Below are 18,603 nucleotides of genomic sequence, written 5' to 3' on the forward strand. Positions count from 1 at the left end.
GCACTTTCATGGAAAAATCAAAACAGAATAAGACAAACAATAAATGACTTCAAAATGTTCCGCTTGCATGCAGGTGTTAAATGTGTGTCAGCACACACTCTCTGAAAAGGCCAGTAAGAATGTGCAAATGCAAATGCAAAAAAAAGTTTTAAAAGGCAAGTGAAGTAGTGAAACGCTTCCATTTTCAGAAGGGTAATTATTTAAATATTTCTAAATCTCAAAAGAATACACACTTCTTGCCCTCCCACATTGCAATACAACTCAAAAGCCTCCCTTTTTGCCAAAAAGCCAACTAGAGCAGAATGTAACTATAAATGGAACCACTAAGAGAGTCTACCCATCCTTAAAAGAAATGCATCTTGGCTAGATCTTCTCAACGTGGGAATTATTTCTGGGAGATGTTCCAGAAGTCTGAACTGAGCCACGGTATACCAAGAACAGGGTGGAGTGTTTGATCAACTCTGAGTGCATACAATGACGGGTTGAGGCCAGATCTCCATATCTGAGACCCAAGTGAAGATCTAGTTCCAGAACCGGTGCAACAAATAGAAGCGATAGCTGGCCGTGGACATGGAGGCTGTCAACCTGGCACACCCAGCCCAGCAGACAATCTGCACGCCCATTTTATAGGGATGCCAGCCTTCAGGTGGGAACTGGGGATCCCCTGGAATTACAGTTCATCTCCAGATGACAGAGATCAGAAAATGACAGAAAATGCTTTGAAGAAGATGAAGAAGATATGGATTTATATCCCGCCCTCCACTCCGAAGAGTCTCAGAGCGGCTCACAATCTCCTTTCCCTTCCTCCCCCACAACAGACACCCTGTGAGGTAGATGAAGATGATATTGGATTTCTATCCCGCCCTCCACTCCGAAGAGTCTCAGAGCGGCTCACAATCTCCTTTCCCTTTCTCCCCCACAACAGACACCCTATGAGGTGGGTGGGGCTGGAGAGGGCTCTCACAGCAGCTGCCCTTTCAAGGACAACCTCTGCCAGGGCTATGGCTGACCCAAGGCCATCCCAGCAGGTGCAAGTGGAGGAGTGGGGAATCAAACCCGGTTCTCCCAGATAAGAGTCTGCACACTTAACCACTACAACAAACTTGGAGGTGGACTCCTGCGGCATTGCACCCATCTGAGGTCCCTGTCCTCCTAAGGCTCCATTCCCAAATCTCCGTGAGCTTCCCAACCTGGATCTACCACCCCATCGCCTGCTAGTGGTCAGGAGGGACCTGGGAAACCCTAACACAAACTCACCAGCAGGTGGCCTCCTCAGCCGCTTCCGTTTGCAGCCGCCGCAGCCACCACTTCCCCTTGTCATTCCAGAACTCCAGGCCTCATCTTGAGTTGGTAACCCTACCTACTCCTGTGGAAGCCTAGTTTTGTGGGGAAAGCAACAGATTCTGAAGAAAGTTGTTCTGGCCCAGGAAGGGGTGAAGGGGTGATTCCGCACTCTTTCTCCCTCTTCTCCCCCCCCCTTGCAAAAAATCTATTTCAGGGGTGTCAAACATGCAGTTCGGGGGCCAAATCAAGACCTCGGAGGGCTCTTATCAGGCCCCTGAGCATCTGGCTGTCATCTGCTTCCTTCTCCCTCTCCCTTGCTTCCTTCTGCATCACAGCTTGCTTTGCAAGGCTTGCTCAATTGCACAGGAACTTCAGAGCAAAGCCTCTATTTTCTCCATTGGCTGAGGCTTCTCCCTTGGGGATGGAGAGCTTGCTTTGCCAGGCTCTCTCAGTTGCATAGCAGAGCTACTGAGCCAAGTCTCTCTTTCCTTCTATTGACTGAGGCTCCTCCCCCTCCTGGTCCCGTGGGGAAGGAAGGAAAGAGCCAGAGTTTCATTTGCCCATTTCCCTGTATTCCATGGGAGAAATACAAAGAAAGCACCTTTAAGACCAATGAGTGCTAACATTTTAACCATGTTTTACTTTTTAATATATATATATATATATATATATATATATATATATATATATATATATATATATATATATATATATATATATATATATATATATATATATATATATATTTGTGTTTGTCTATGTTCTTTATAAAATTGATATCTTTGCTACCTAATCTTAAATAGGTACACACATGGCCTGGCCTGACACAGCTCGGCCCAACCAGACATGGCCTGGCCCAACAAGGTCTCTTTCATGTCAGATCTGGCCCTCATTACAAATGTGTTTGGCACCCCTGATCTATTTAGTCTTTCCTCGATGCCAAGGCTCTTAATTGCTTGGGGTGCATCTGGCAACAACCCTAGAGTGGTACTTTATGTTTATAAAACACTGTGCTATGCTCTTGTTCTGCAACGTCGCCTCAGACAGGCCTGTTTCTTTATCTCCATGCCAACCATTCTGCAGGGAGACCAATTTTAACATGATGTCCTCAAGGTAGAAGCAGGGCTGGTCCCCCAGGCAAGACTAACTTCTTGTGCCCTGCCCCCACACTGATAACATCACTGAGTCACATGGGGGGGTGCCCAATTCTGCACCCCCAGAAAGCCGGCACTCTAGGCAATCACCTAGTTTGCCTACTGGCAGGGCCAGCCCCTCATAGAAGAGCTCATCTGTGGGACATTGTGCTACCACAGCCTCTCACATTTAATCAGTGCTGCAATCTAAGAAGTGGCCTGTGTTGATTTTCTATACTAGAGCCATTGCAGATACTGTGCATTTATTTCATGATTATTACTGAAAATAATCTTGTTGTATAGAAGAGGGGTGTTAAAGAATGATCCGCTCTGGCTGTCAAAGATGCGAGGTATGCCGTGGGAACTGAGAATACCACTCGATATCCTACATGAAGCTCCTTTATGCTAAATAGGATTTAGGTAGCTCAGTATTGGCTTATTCTAACTGGTAACTCATTATTTTGAGTCTTTTACCCTGCCTGAATATTTATCTTGCCTGTGTGATCCTCAGCTTTGCAGGGCGTTTATGCTGGCCTGTTTTAAAGTTCTCCCATCTACGGTGCTATATGGGAGATTTAAGAAAATTCCATATTCAGAGAGGTTGTGTCCATACGGGATGAGGGAAACTGAAGATAATGATCCCTTGCACTGTAAATGTTATGACACTCGCTTTTTTTAAAAAAAGCCTTTTCTGAAACCTTTAGAGGGTCGATCTGAAGATCGTAAGAACTTCTCAAATAAGTGCAAAATCATTGAATCTGTAGCAAAATTACTATGCTTCTAGGAGGAGATGTTCCTTTTGTCCATAGATCCTATTGCAATCCATCTGGATTCATGCTGTTATGCCATTGCCAATAAAGGTTGTGTGATGTGATGTGAGTCTTCAGACAGAAAAGGATTTTTCCCAATCCCTGCTATCTCAGCTTTTTAACTAGAGAGGCCAATGACTGAACCAGGGACCTTCTGTGCCTAAAACAGAGGCCCTTCCATTGAGCTGCCTTGCCCTGGAGGTCCCAGACTTGTCAGCTCTCAGAAGCTAAACAGGGTTTGTTCCTGGTTACTACTTGAATAGAAGACCACCAAGGAAGTCCAGGGTTGCCATGCAAAGGCAGGCAATGGCAAAACCACCTCTGTTCATCTCTTGAATTGAAAACCCCACAGGGGTCACCATGTATCAGCTGTGATTTGAAACCACCTCCCACCATGCCCACCCCTGAGACAGGAGAACACGTCCCATTGGCCCTCCTTAAATCTAATTCTGAACAACAATGAAATCCGTAGCCGCAACCCACTTGCAACTCTCCAACTATTACATCAAAGCAGGGCATGAAAAATTTGGACCTGCCATTAGCAGAAGCAATCAATACCAACTCAGTATTTTAGTCTGGCCTCTCCCCTCAAGGATGGGTGTTGCTTTACGTCTCTCATATTGCTATCCATATATTTTGGATTTAACGACTCAACAAGGGGGAAACCCGCCCCCCCTATGATTACACTAGTGATAACACATCGACTCCCACTTGAGGGACCAGTCTTTATTCTTCCATAAGTCACTTCTCACTTACAGCTCTATTGATCACAGGTGAGGATGAATGGGATCTGCTCATGATCCTCTGGGACGAATCCTACATAACATATATGCTTTTATTTCCAACACACAACTATTTCTAAAACTCAACAAAACAGGTCACCAGGGCAGCACTCCATTGATTTCATGTCCACTTATTCTTCCCTTGCAGTGCTGAATGCTTTATCTATAATTCAAGAGGCTGCAGACCTGCTACACCCCCAAGGGAAGCACTAGCCTATCTCACATGCCGTGGAAGGGAAAGTGCTTCAATTGTTCCTGGGAAGCGGGGTCAACAAGTTTGTACTTCTACAGGCCTGCATAAATAGCACCAGGATGATGTGCAAACACAAGAGACTGGGGAGCTTTGAGATTTCAACTGTCAACCCTGGCATTCAGTAGACCCTTCAAGTAAACCAATATCTATGGGTCAGGGACGGTGGCTCAGGGGTAGAGCATCTGCTTGGTAAGCAGAAGGTCCCAGGTTCAATCCCCAGCATCTCCAACTAAAAAGGGTCCAGGTAATATGTGTGGAAAAACCTCAGCTTGAGACTCTGGAGAGCCACTGCCAGTCTGAGTAGACAACACTGACTCTGATGGACCAAGGGTCTGATTCAGTATAAGGCAGCTTCATATGTTCAAGGGTCTGATTCAGTATAAGGCAGCTTCATATGTTCAAGGGTCACTCCCATGAAGCTACCTTACCCTGAGCCAGACTGCTGGTCTACCAAGATCAATGTTGTCTGCTCTGACTAGCAGCAGCTCTCCAGAGTCTCAGGTAAAAGTCTTTCAAACCACTCTTAACCGGAGAGGCCAGGGACTGAACCTGGAATCTTCAGCATGCAAAGCAGATGCTCTATCACTCACCCATCCCCACAGGTCCCAGTTAGTTGAAGATACCTCTCAACAGCCAGTGCAGTGCAGTTGTTAGTCTGCTGAGCTTGGACTAGGAAGATCCAGATTCAGTGGTGCTATTAGACTGTGGACTTAATGGCCCCCTCTGGATAGTAATGTATGCTTTAATTGTGAAGTTACATCTCAGTCTTTGAGATGGTGCCTGGACTTATCTCCTGAAGTCTGACCCTGATGACATCACTGCATGTGTAAAGTGACATCAAGTCCTAGCCAACTTATGGTGACTCCTCCTGGAGCTTTCAAGGCAAGAGACAAACAGAGGTGGTTTGCCATTTCCTGCTTCTGTGTAGCAACCCTGGACTTTCTTAGAGGTCTCCCAATCAAGTACTAGCCAAGACTGACCCTGGTTAGCTTCTGAGATCTGATGAGATCAGTCTAGCCTGCCCCACCCAGGCCAATGAGAAGACACACTACTCAAGTTCAGATCCCTGCTCAGGTGTGAAACTCACCAAAAGACCTTAGCTCCCTCACTCTGCCAGTTTCATAGGGCTGCTGAACACAGTGAGGGAGAAAGGAGAGTCATACACTTTGCCCCGAGCTCCTTAGAGGTAGGGTAAAATGGAACAACAGGTAGATGATATAGTTTATTTATACAGTAAGATATTGGTATCTTCCAGGGAGAAAATGGACAGACATGTTACATGTATTATCTGAAACTAATGCATAATGTTTTGGCAGCATTCTTGCTGTCCCACTGTCCTGCTTGTACCCAGGGACCCCAGTCTGGAAGAACTCGCGTCAGGGATGATAAATATTGTTGGCGTTGTTGATCCAACAACAACCAGAGGCAGACTGGGCTTATTTATAGGATTGAGTGCCTGCAGCTGTTTCAGAGGCCTGAAGTCTGGCTGCATGGCTGGACCTTGAGGTCTGAGGGCCCAGATACCTCAGGGTGCATCATGGTTTTTCTTCTCCATGAGGACATGGCGTCCTCATTCTCTCATGAGGAATTGTCAGCCCCAGTTCTAACACCAACCAAAATAAATGTATAATTTGTGGAACATCTCAGTCACACAGACACAGAGATGTGCAGCCCTGATCAGGACAATTTAATGAATGGTTATTTTACAACCAATTTTGTTTGACTAAATTCCGCATCCCAAGAATCTCCATGTTCATTTTAAAAAGACTAGCCCTTCTAACTGTTCAGATAATAGGTTCAAATTCCAAAGCATATTTGGACATTATATAGCAGGACCACCAACCAAATGTACAAATATTAATATCTTTGGCCAACCATGATGTAGCCCAGGAAGAAGATATCTGTAGATATCATTACTTTGTGCACTTCTTTTTAAAATGTTTAAGAATCTGGAAATCCATCAGCATCAACAACAAAAAGAAGCTAAATAAATACTATGATTCCCCCGGTGATCCATCACTATTATTTCTAGTAGATATTGTAGATCCTGTGGCATGAGCAGGTATCCTAAATCATCTTTAATATCAACAGGGGGTTAGTTTTCTTTGGGTCAAGGAAATATGGGAATGCAAAAAACACTTGGAAACTCTGCAAATACTCAAAACAGTCTTGCAGAATATCCATGGAGAACCAGTACCATAGAACAGAAGAGCTGGTAGTGATGCAGAAAGAAAAACAAAGAACAAGACCTGCCCATCTCTAGTAAACAGACCTCATTTTGGGTAGGAGCTCACAGGAGCAGAGCTCCAGAACCTCTAAAATTTATTGAGGTATTTCTTTCTTAAACCTTCCCCCCTCCCTGCAACTTGCTTCTAGGATCCATTGTTCAAACCTCCATGAGAATTTTGCTGAATGCTAAGGTTTGACAAACTTTCTAATATTTTTCCCCACAAAAAATGGGAAGACAACCAAAACATATAAAACAAACAGATTGAAATCTTCATCCTGTCACTGTGGCCACATAGGAGAAAGTAATTTAAAAAGTATCATAGGAGTAAGGTTTTGTTATGACAACTGAAATTCAAGAAGCATTTTAAGGTCAATGCAGAGCTGATATAATTGAATACACTTTCTGGTGATGCCAAGGGTGTGTGACATATGCAAATGAGTTATGCAAATGAGTTTCGGCACCTCTTTTTCTACAAAATGATTCCTGCTAGTAAATATTAAGAGCTGACCTCTTGCATGCCCCTCCCAGTAAGAGTAACTGGGAAAATCCTGACAATGGATTCTTCAGATCACTCTTCTCTCCTTTCTCTTCTTGGTCACTGCTACATTAAGGGTGATAACAGATGGGCATTTTAAGCCACCCCCAGGACGGGAGACAGGCAGATTTAAAAAAAAGTGTTTCCACATGTGCACATTTGCCTCCCATCCCCGTCCTGACTGCAGCCCTCCTGGGGCCAGATTGAAGCCGCCTCAGAAAGGCAGCACTTACAAAATAGTGCCTAAATTCCAAGGTGACTTTGAGGCACTTCCTGGCTGTTTGGAAGGCCTGTAAGTGTCTGGGGAGTAGCCTGGGGGCACACCAGAAGCTCCACCAGGGTGCACACAGCATGTCCCTGTTTCAGGCGCGAGCCACATGCTGTCTGGAGGCTTCCGGTCCGCTCCTTTTCCAGCCGGTTCTCTTTAGGGCAGCTTCATGCCGCCCCAAGATGGCCATCTGTAATCACCCTAAGAGGTGCATCCCTTGGCCACAGAATGCCTTCACAGATCTCTGTCACCACAGGACTGACTCTTTTGCATCACAGATTACAAATCAGGTAATGGCAGAATTAAGGATGGGAAGGTCTGGAAAAAAAAACTAGAGAAAACATCAAGGAGGAGACTTAGCTCTTTTCATCCATTTTCCAACCTCCCTCCCCCCTAGTTTTTGAAAAATGGAAAAATTGAGGAAATTCAGAGAACATTTAGAAATGAGCAGGGAGGATTTTTACAATTCTGTTGTTTTAAAAGTTCTCCCCCTCCCCCGCTCCATCCATATTTCGAGGTAGGGAAGTATGCAATGCCAGGATATGGACAATTTTTGCTTCCCATAATGGAGAACAGATTTCAACACAGAACCACTAATTCCTGCAGCAGCCTTGTGCCTATCTTTACGGGACGTGGTTCTACCCTTCACTGGCCATTTCTTTGAACATTCCATGCCACCTACTTCCAGACTCAAACTTACAGTTCTGCAAGTCTCAAGGTCTTGAAGAGGAGCCATGGCAGCGTCGTCAGCCGGTTCCCAGAGAGGTTTCTGAAAATGAAGAAGAAAATGCATTTGCAGTGAATCATTCTGCTAGCACTACAGGTTTCTCACTTTAGCTCAGTCCTTTATTTCACCACACAAGACAGTATAGTTCTCTTTAGAGTCCATCTAAACTAGGAACATTTCTAAAAATTTCGTATGTTAACTTTATTGAAGCATTGAAACCCTATCAAATGCAGATTGAAGGTATGCATTGATAAAATACAGAAAAGTGTTAGTCCTGATGTAAGAACATATATAGCTGCATCCAGATTGTTTTTGTGCAGTGTTTCACAGAGGTACATGTGCTACCTGCACATGGGCAGAAAAAGCTCAGCATGAACTTATTTGCATTTTAGGCCACACCCCCTGATGCCAAGCCAGCCAGAACTGTGTTCCTGTGCGCTTCTGCTCAAAAATATCCCTTGGCAAAACACTGAGCATTTAAAAACAATCTCGATACCATTCTGTATGGAATTAGTTGCTTTTTCCTCACAATATTTTATCAATTCATGATGATTTACTGGTATCACTGTGGAGAAGAAACGTCAAGGAAGAACTTGAGAAACTGAAAGAGGCGGCAAACTCTGCCTGACCAATGCAGGCAGTGCACAGTCACAAAACAAGTCTGCAATCCAGAATTCCAGAAACTCAGAAGACGAGGATTTTAAAAGCCTTCGAATTACTGTATTTTTCGATCCATAAGGTGCTCTGGACCATAGGACGCACCTTCCTCCTGGGGGGCGATCCGCTGCCTCCGCCTCTGATCCCGGCGCTTCCCCCGCGCCTGCCTGCCTGGCTCCAGCTCTGCTTCCAGCAAGCGCTGGGATCGCTCCACACTGCCCCCACCGCAAACCCAGTGCTTCGCGAGTGCCAACTGCGGAGGGGGCAGCGTGCTTCCTCCGTGCCTGTCTGCCTGACTCCAGCTCTGACGCTTACAGCAAGCGTCAGGATCGCTCCCTCCGCCCTCCGATCCCAGCGCTTGCTTTAAGCATCAGAGCTGGAGCCAGGCAGACAGGCACGGAGGAAGCACGCTGCCCCCTCTGCAGCCGGCGTTCGCGAAGCGCTGGGTTTGCGGTGGGGGCAGCATGGAGCGATCCCAGTGCTTGCTGGAAGCAGAGCTGGAGCCAGGCAGGCAGGCACGGGGGAAGCGCCAGGATCGGAGGCGGAGGCAGCGGATCGCACCCCCCCCCCGGAGGAAGGTATGTCCTATCGTCCCTTTGCTCCATAAGACGCACACACTTTCCCCACACACACTTTTTTGGAGGGAAAAAGTGCGTCTAGTGGTCCGAAAAATACGGTAAGTAGTAAATGCCCTATTCACCAAGGATCCATTTATACATCAGTCCTCAGCCAAAGAAGAATGTAAGCAAATAGATTTATTTATTTATTTACTTCAGTTATACCCTGCCTTCCCTCCCCAATAGGGACCCCAAGGTGGCTTACATCATTGTTTTTGTTTCCATTTTGGCGTCATAACAACCCTGCGAGGTAGCTTAGACAAACTGTAGGACTGATCCAAGGTCACGCAGCAGCCCTTCATGACAGAGCAGGAATTTGAACCCAGGCCTCTCAGACCCTGGTCCGACACTGCTATGTGCTGGGCGTGTGCCTACTATCATCAGAGCCCTGCAACCTATCACAGCAACCAAGCATTCCATAGACTTGGCCAAGAAGAGCTCGATTCGGCAATCTATATTCAAATCAGACAGATTTTCACTCTTTTAATTTTTTTCTTTGATTTATCCCACACTTAACATTTCATGTAACTTAAATTGATATGAACGAGACAAAGCCATCAAAGTCAGCGCTGGCTTGTGACCCATTTAATACAGTGATTTAAGGAGTGGGGGAAATAGAGCCCAGAAACAAAGGAGGACGCCCAGAAATCAACTTAAAGTGATCACTGTGTCTGGCTCTACCACAGTGTGTAGGGCTGCCAAACCCCTGGTCACGGAGGGGAATCCCCCATCCCAAGTCCCCAGTCCCCCTACTTTCCCCCTGGAGCAAAGGGGGGGGGGAGTAAAAATTAAAATAAAAGTTTAAGATAAAAATTCACCATCTTCACCCACACAATGGCATCACTTCTGAATACACAGGCACAACTGTGGTAGTTCCAGGAGTTACTGGAAGCTCTGTGATAAAACCATAGGATTCTGACCGATTTCAAAAGGTGGGTATCCCCCAAAAGTGATGTCATTGTAGTGGTGACACCCATACCACAGAATCATAGAGTTGGAAGGGACCTCCAGGGTCATCTAGTTCAACCATGTCTCTGCCCCTCAATCATGGGCCAGTGGCTTCAGGCAGCAGATTCTAGGGTGACAACAGTCACAGAAATCCCACCACTGTCATCTCATCTCACTGCTGATGTGGAGGCCAAAGGAGCTATTTCCCCTTTAAAGAGAGTGCAGTGACCTGGGCATGCCCAGTAGAGCATCACAGCCACTTGTGAGAACCTGCCAGGCCTTTCCTTTTTTACAGAAATCCCCCCCCCCAAAAAAAACTTAAATTGTTTCCCAACAACAACAATGGACCATCCAACACAGCACAGACCAAGGCCTGCAACAGACTTAGATGCCAAGTTTGTTCTTGCATACGCTCAGGAGATACTGTTATGGGGTGGGGAGAAGAAAGGAAAACTTTATTTTTTAAAAGAAAAAGCACATCGAACCTATGATTCAAATCATTCCATTGTCCCCAAAGTTTCCCACCAAATATATGACTCAGCTTCAAGTCTCCAGTTTTGTAATCCTGAATTATAATTCAAGCAAAAACATTCCTTTCTGTTGCCCTTCCCCGATGCCATTTAGTCAGTTCTACAGTTTTCTCCTGATAAGTTTCCCAATTCTCAAGTATTCCGTTATCCTCTGTCATAATCTTTTGTTTCATGAAAAGAACCCATTTTATGCCTTGGGCCAAAAACAGCATAACTAGCCTGGCTTTAGAGCCAGTCATGGAAGTCTGATCCTGAATAACAACTGAACCACAACAGATACTCCCTACACACTTTGAATCCCTCCTTCTTTCATCTGATTTCTTCACTGACCGGGACAGGTGAATCTTTCCTCCCCGTCTTGAACTATCTCCCTTTATTTTTTAATCTACACAGCGCTACTGAGAACGGGCATTTTGTTCCTCTCTGCTATTTTGGCCTCACATCTGGAAGACTGGACACCTCCATCCCAACAAATTTCACTTCTCCTCTGTCCAAATTCCCAGTTTCCCTCCACATTTGCTCTCTTTTTTTAGTTTAGAGAGCCAGTTTGATGTAGTGGTTCAGTGTGTGGACTCTTATCTGGGAGAACCGGGTTTGGTTCCCCACTCCTCCACTTGCACCTGCTGGAATGGCCTTGGGTCAGCCATAGCTCTCGCAAAGGTTGTCCTTGAAAGGGCAGCTGCTGTGAGAGCCCTCTCCAGCCCCATCCACCTCGCAGAGTGTCTGTTGTGGGGGAGGAAGATAAAAGAGATTGTGAGCCACTCTGAGACTCTGAAATTCGGAGTGGAGGGCAGGATATAAATCCGATATCTTCTTCTTCTTCTTAGTTAAGAGTAACTCTCACTCCAAGCTGGAGCAGATCTGCTGGATGCTTGGTTGTTGTTATTATATTGTTAGTTATGATCAGGGTTTTCTTTGTAGAAAAAGCCCAGAAGGAACTCATTTGCATATTAGGCCACACTTCCTGGCATCAAGCCAGCCAGAACTGCGTTCCTGTACGTTCCTGCTAAAAAAAAATAAAGCCCTGGTTATGATAAGGTATTTGTCTGCTTTGATTTAGTACCGCTAGTATTTGCTTTGGCTAAAGTCTCCTCACCCTAATTGTACCAATTCCTCTAGAACAGGGGTAGGGAACGTTGGCTCTCCAGATGTTTTTTGCCTACAACTCCCATCTGCCCCAGGCATTGGCCATGCTGGCTGGGACTGATGGGAGTTGTAGGCAAAAAACACCTAGAAAGCCAACGTTCCCTACCCCTGTTCTAGAAGGTCCATATTCCTTTTAACATCTTTACACTCAGCCATCCTTTTTCCAGCTGAAAACTTGCTACTCTCGGCCACCTCCATAGGTAAAATATTCTGGTTTTCTGCTCCTTGCACATATATGAAAACTAATTCCTCACTGCAATCTGAATACATGTTCACATGTTTGTGAGGGTGTGGTAAGACATATACTTTCCCCTTTTACAAAGCTAAAATTAATTGTGGACCTAACTGGCATCTTTACAAGGAGTTAGAGTGTGGTATATTAAAAATGGTGTAATGGGACCTAATAAATGAGCCAGTGTGGTTGTAGTGGATGGAGAGACCCAGATTTGAATTCTCACTCTGCCACAGAAGCTTGCTGGGTGACCTTGGGCTAGTCACACACTCTCAGCCAAAGCTACCTCACAGGGCTGCTGTGAGAACAAAATGGAGGAGATGAGAACAAAATAAACTGCCTTGGGTCCCCATTAGGGAGAAAGGTGGGGAGTTAAAATCAGCAACACCATCCTGGGTTCATCTGCATGCATACCACACACACACACAGAGTTGTGAACCTACAATGCCTTTCTACTGTTTACAAACTCGTCAGCCTCCATGTGACAGAATCAATGAGCCCAGATTGGACATAAGAAACTGCAACTTCTACAACATCTGCACTTTTGTGAGAGCCATGCATGGCAGAAACAATTCTCACTCAGTACCCATTATTTATCTTCCAGGGGTGGTATTTTGACTCTATTTGCCCAGCTCCAACACAACATGCAAATGAAGGAAATCACAGAGCAATATACACATTGTGTAAGCTAACAGTACTCCACATTTGCAATGACCATCAACCCAAAAGAGCCACATTTACTTCCCAACCCTGGCATGAGGCCTGTACAGCTTACCTGTACCTCTGACAGTGGAAGTTTCAAGGTGGGAACCACCTGCCAGCCACAAGCCTCACCAGGTAAGGGCCTTGCCCACTTCCCTGAAACATGGGATAGCTGCCAACTCGGGTAACAGTACTCAGAAGAGCCACAGGGGCCATGTCAAAGAGTGACATAGGGCCCCCAAGCCACAGAGTGAGTATCACAGGTGTAAGCCAACCAAACTCCACATTTCAGGGTTGCGTGGAGGAAAGGCTCACTGGTGACATGCTGGCATTGCCGGCAGTGCACTGACTACTCTCCCTGAGCACCCAGAAGTAATGCCAGGGTATCTTTGAGGACACTTTGGCATTTGGGCAAAACTTTATTGTTAAACCATAGAGGTTTGCCAAATGCCAGACCATCCCAACATCTCCAAATGATGCGCAGACACCAGTTTGGTGTAGTGGTTAAGTGTGCGGAGTCTTATCTGGGATAACCGGCAGCAGAGGTTTTGAGCATGAGTTGACCCATGTCTGAAAGTTACTGTGGCTCCAGAAAATGGTAAGAAAACCCTACTAACATTAAAAATTACAGACCTATCTCACTACTAAATAGTGACTACAAAATTTTTGCAACAATCCTGGCAAACAGACTCAAGAAAATAATTACATCTGTGGTGCATGAAGACCAAACTGGATTTGTATCAGGGAGGCTAATGAGACAAAATGTGAGATGGTTATCAAACTTGATGGAGTTCTACAAAGAACACCCAGAGAAACAGTTCGCTGGGATAATGATTGATGCCAAAAAAGCATTTGACAGAGTCAACTGGAATTTCATTTTAAAATCATTAGTAGCAATGGGATGTGGGGAGAAATTTAGTCAATTAGTAAAAGCCATTTACACAAAACAGAACGCAAGAGTAAGTTTTAACGGAATCAGAACAGACTCAATTGAAATAGAACAAGGTACCAGGCAAGGATGCCCTTTATCTCCTCTCCTCTTTATCGTAACCTTAGAATTCTTAACAAAAAAATAAGAGATGACAACAGGATCAAAGGTACTAAAATCAAGAACGAAGAATTTCAGATACAAGCTTTTGCGGATGATTTAATATGCATTCTGGAAGAGCCAATGTCATCAATAGACCAACTAAAGGAAAGATTAAATCAATATAGTGAAGTATCGGGCTTTAAAGTTAATATGCAAAAAACGCAATTCCTTACAAAAAATTTGAATAAAGAACAAATTATACAACTAGAAATAAAATCTGGCTTTAAATACGTTAAGAAAACAAGATATCTAGGAATCCAATTTACAAATGACCTAAAAGACCTTTACCGTGACAACTATGAAAAAATATTAAAAGAAATTCGATCCGACTTAGGTAAATGGACAGGCTTACAGATCTCGCTCCTAGGCAGGGTTGCAACAATTAAAATGAATGTGTTACCTAGAATTTTGTTTCTTTTTCAGATGGCCCCAATTATTCTGCCAAAGATATTTTTTTACCAGCTCAACAAAATGATTTCGGAATTTATTTGGCAGGGCAAGAAGCCCAGAATTAAGCTCAAAGTCCTACAAGATTGTAAATCTAGAGGAGGCTTCTCACTTCCAGACTGGAATTTATATTACAAAGCATGTTGTATTGTATGGCTCAAAGATTGGCTTACTTTAGAAAATAAAAGGCTGTTAGTCATTGAAGGGGCAGGATTAGAGAGGGGCTGGCATAACTATATCTGGTACCAAAACCCATTTAAAGGCAGTCTTTTTGTTAGGCATGAAATAAGAAAATCCTTATTAAGAGTGTGGCTTGAGATCAGGAGTAAGTATGTATATACTCCTTTATGGTTATCGCCTATAGAGGCATCTACGCATCCGAATTTGTTTAGGTAGGAAAGTTCTAACACGTATGGAAACCTACTGGATAATCAAAATAATTTGAGATTGGAGGAAATTGGTAAATTAGATTGGTGGTTGCAATGTCAAGTAAAGTCGAAATATCAAAGGGACAAAGAAAGGTTTCCCGAAAAAATCTAAATTAAATGAGTTGGACCAACTATTGCAAATGAACCAAAAACTTATTTCAAATGTGTATAAATGGCTGCTTCAAGATAAAATGCAGGGTGAAGTAGTAAAAGAGGCTTGGATAAATTGGCTAAGAGATTTTGGTTATAACATAGAATTAGAAGAATGGGATAGAATATGGAAACAAAATCTTAAATTGACAAGATCTGCGGTCTATAAAGAGAACTTGTATAAAATGGTATACCGTTGGTACCTCACCCCGGTATGACTAGCAAAGATCTACCCAGACTATGCCAACAAATGCTGGAAGTGTAAAAAAAAGTAAAGGATCCATGTACCACATATGGTGGCAATGTGACCATGACAAAAAATATTGGGCCCTGATTAGCACATGGATCAAAAAAATTCTCAAAATAAATATACCGCATACACCAGAATTATATCTTATTTATTTATTTATTTATTTATTTATTTATTTATTTATTTATTTATTTATTTATTTAATGACTTCTATCCCACCCTTCCCAACAAGTGGCTCAGGGCGGCTTATCTTTTAGGTATTTGCAGAAACAATCTTCCTAAGACTACCAACAAAGTACTGTTGCATATTGTTACCATAGCAAGAATTCTCTATGCTAAATATTGGAAGACACCCCAAATACCAAATAGGGAGGAATTTATTGCAAAACTATTGGAAGCCGCAGAGATGGATATGTTGACCACAAGATTACAGGAGGGTAACATGCAAAAATGTAATGAGATGTGGAATCCAGTTTATCTTTGGGTGAAAGGAAAAGGCTTAGAACTGGAATAATAGAGATTGTAAATTATTAGACCTCGAACGCTCCTTGTATGATTGAGGAGTTTGTAGTGTGATTGTTATTAGGTGGGATGGTGGTGGGTGTTTTGCTTGTTTATGTTATTTTGTTATTATTGTTATTTTGTCTACTGTTAGGTTGCTAGTTATTATTTTGTATTGTATTTTGTTATTATTGTTATTTCGTATTCTCTTGTCATGTATTATCTACAATAAACTTGTTTTGAAAGGAAAAAAATGGTAAGAAAAGAGGCTGATGAAGTGTGAGACAAGCGAAACCGTGAGGACACCTTTCTATATGGTTCCTCCTTTTCTCTCCAATACAACGTCACAAGTGGAACTTTTAAGGACTCCACCCTACAGCACTGACTTATGGACTTTGTTTAGGCTATGTTCTATGTGAAAATGTCAAAGTGCATGAATTGGGGGAGTGCAAATACCTTATTGTTCCTTTGTCTTATTTTGTCTAATATTTGCATTAAATCAAATGCATGTACACACATTGGGAATGTGAATATCTTTATTGTTGACTGGTGGGTTTTGTAAATATTCCATAGCTGTCACGGGAGCTATCCTTGAAAAGGCAGCAGCTGTAAGAGTTCTCTCAGCCTCACCTGCCTCATAGGGTGTCTGTTGTGGGGGGCGGGGGAGGTAAAGGAGATTGTGACCACTCTGAGATTCAGAGTATAGGGCAAGATATAAATCCAATATCATCATCATCATCATCACTTCCAGGACCACAAGGAGTGACATCAAGTTTCCAGCTTCCTGTCCTTTCCCCCCACCACCACTGCCCAGCTGAGCGGCCTGGTAAGCCTCATGCCAATTAACATGGGACACAACTCTGTCAAATGGCAGTCAGCCATGATGACCCTTTGTCAAAATTTGTCACGTTCTCAGGGTGCAGGCAGGCAGGAGTCCAAAGCCAGTCCAAGGTCAAAGTTCAGGAAGTCAGGCAGGAGCCAAGGCACCAATGCAGAATCACAAACCGGAACCAGAAGTCAGTGTCCAAAAGCCAAAAGGTCAGGGTGCCAAGGAAATCAAGCAGATCAAGAAGGAGCGTGGGTGCAAGCCAGAGAATAGACTTGTTGCTTCCACAAGGTTACCAGGTCCTGGGTGGAAGCTATATGGGAGTCTCAATCAGCCTGCTCCCTGGATGGCAGCGACTCTGCCAGAACTCAGGGCTGAGAGATCTGAAGCATCGGCATGCCTCATGTCTTCACTCTGAAAGTTCTTTCCGGAGCCTGCTTTGAACTCTTGAGATGGAGGAGAGCTTGGAGGAGATTGATCGTCAACAGCTGACACTGGTGCCTGGAGAGTGATTGATGGACCAGCTGCTGTTTGTTCAGCTGAGGAACTGGCTGGCAACTCTTCCAGGTCTGTTAACCCTTCCAGTTCCTCCCCGTCAGGGCTCATGACAAAATCACGGCTAGCAGCTGTATTTTAGCAACTTTGCCAGAAACTGGATAAACTCCTGATTTGGCAAGCAGAAATAAACCAGAGGGGTTATTCACACAATGGAACACTATATTATTATGGTTATTATCTTCAATGATCATGATGAGGAGGGGGATAATTTTTAACTAAACAAACATCAGGTGCAGTGGGACCACAGCACCACGGTTACAGGTTGTGGACAGGGGGTGGGGGGCTCATTTGGACCACCTGCCCTAAAGAAAAGAACGCTTCAGGCAAAAAGGAATTTTTATGGGATCTAAATTTGCCTCCTGCACCTTTTGCAGAACCTCCATGTATGGAAGCAGCACACCTCTGAATACCCACTAGAAACAAGTGCAATGGTTCCTAAGGTAAGCCCACTTGGTTATGCAAGGAGGATTAGTGCAGGCTAGAGAAGTTAGTGAATGGAAACAGATTTCATAGGGGCCGTTTGAGTCAGAATATTCTCTCTCTCATTCACACAGACACACAAACATAAGCCACACTATTTCCCCTTCTCCGCTCTCATACCTTGCCCCATTTCCTCCACATCCCCCAGTCCATTCGGACCTCTGGCACCCACACAGATACAGCTCATCCTTCCAACTGTTCCCCCAGGCTTCTTTCTCACACCTGGTGCCATCATTTCCGGAGCTCATCTGCACGGCACAGAGGCCCTCATGCTGTGACTGTTGTTCACCTCAAACGGCCAGGCAAGAGGTGCCGTGAGCAGGCAGCTCCGTTGTCTATTAAGAGTGCAGCTGGCAACAGCAGAAGTGGAGAGCCAGCAGAAGGAGAGCTGCTGAGGCAGCCGTGGGATGCTGGGAATGGTGTTCAGCAGGGAACAAGTGCCTTGGTTTCATTTTCAGCAGGAAGCTGTCAGCAGTAGGGGCCACACCAGCTGGTTCAAGGCTGCACGTAGGGATGCCAGCCTCCAGGTGGGATCTGGGGACTATTGTTGGGGTTTATAGATACTTTAGCAGAGTTGCGTGGAGAGAACCACAATAAACAACCCAGGCACACGTTTTAGCTTAAGAATAAAGTAGTTTACTTTTACTATGAGGAAAGGGTAACTGGGATTACTAGAAAACAAATAAGAACTCAATATCCTTACTAGCTTCTAAGCTACATCTCGACTCTATGGAGTCCAAACTCTAACTGCATGGAGATCTGAGGGCTTACACAAAGGGCAATAAAACTGACCAAATGGTTTCCCCCAGGCCACCTCCCAAATATATGGATTACCCAATTAGGGCTCTTCTTCAATGGTCACTTTACATTTTGACACCTAGCCTGAGTGGGAAGTACGTGCAAACATTCTCATTGGCTATACCTCTCACTGGCTAAACATCAGCATGCATATACATTCATTTAATTAACTCATGACAACAGGAAGTGAAATTGCATCAGAAAACCCAACAATTATAACTC

General features: G+C 44.3%; 1 protein-coding gene across 4 annotated transcripts in view; it reads right to left on the reverse strand.

Moving 5' to 3' along the window:
• NTRK3 (neurotrophic receptor tyrosine kinase 3) overlaps positions 1-18,603 on the reverse strand; it is a 589,304-nt gene that overhangs the window by 380,988 nt on the left and 189,713 nt on the right. For all 4 annotated transcript variants that reach the window (XM_060260076.1, XM_060260077.1, XM_060260079.1 and 1 more), the window contains exon 4: positions 7,995-8,063. In XM_060260076.1, coding sequence (XP_060116059.1) covers positions 7,995-8,063 — 69 coding nt within the window. The remainder of the gene's footprint in view (positions 1-7,994; positions 8,064-18,603) is intronic.

This window comes from Heteronotia binoei, chromosome 19, assembly GCF_032191835.1.
Source record: "Heteronotia binoei isolate CCM8104 ecotype False Entrance Well chromosome 19, APGP_CSIRO_Hbin_v1, whole genome shotgun sequence".
Taxonomy (NCBI): domain Eukaryota; kingdom Metazoa; phylum Chordata; class Lepidosauria; order Squamata; family Gekkonidae; genus Heteronotia; species Heteronotia binoei.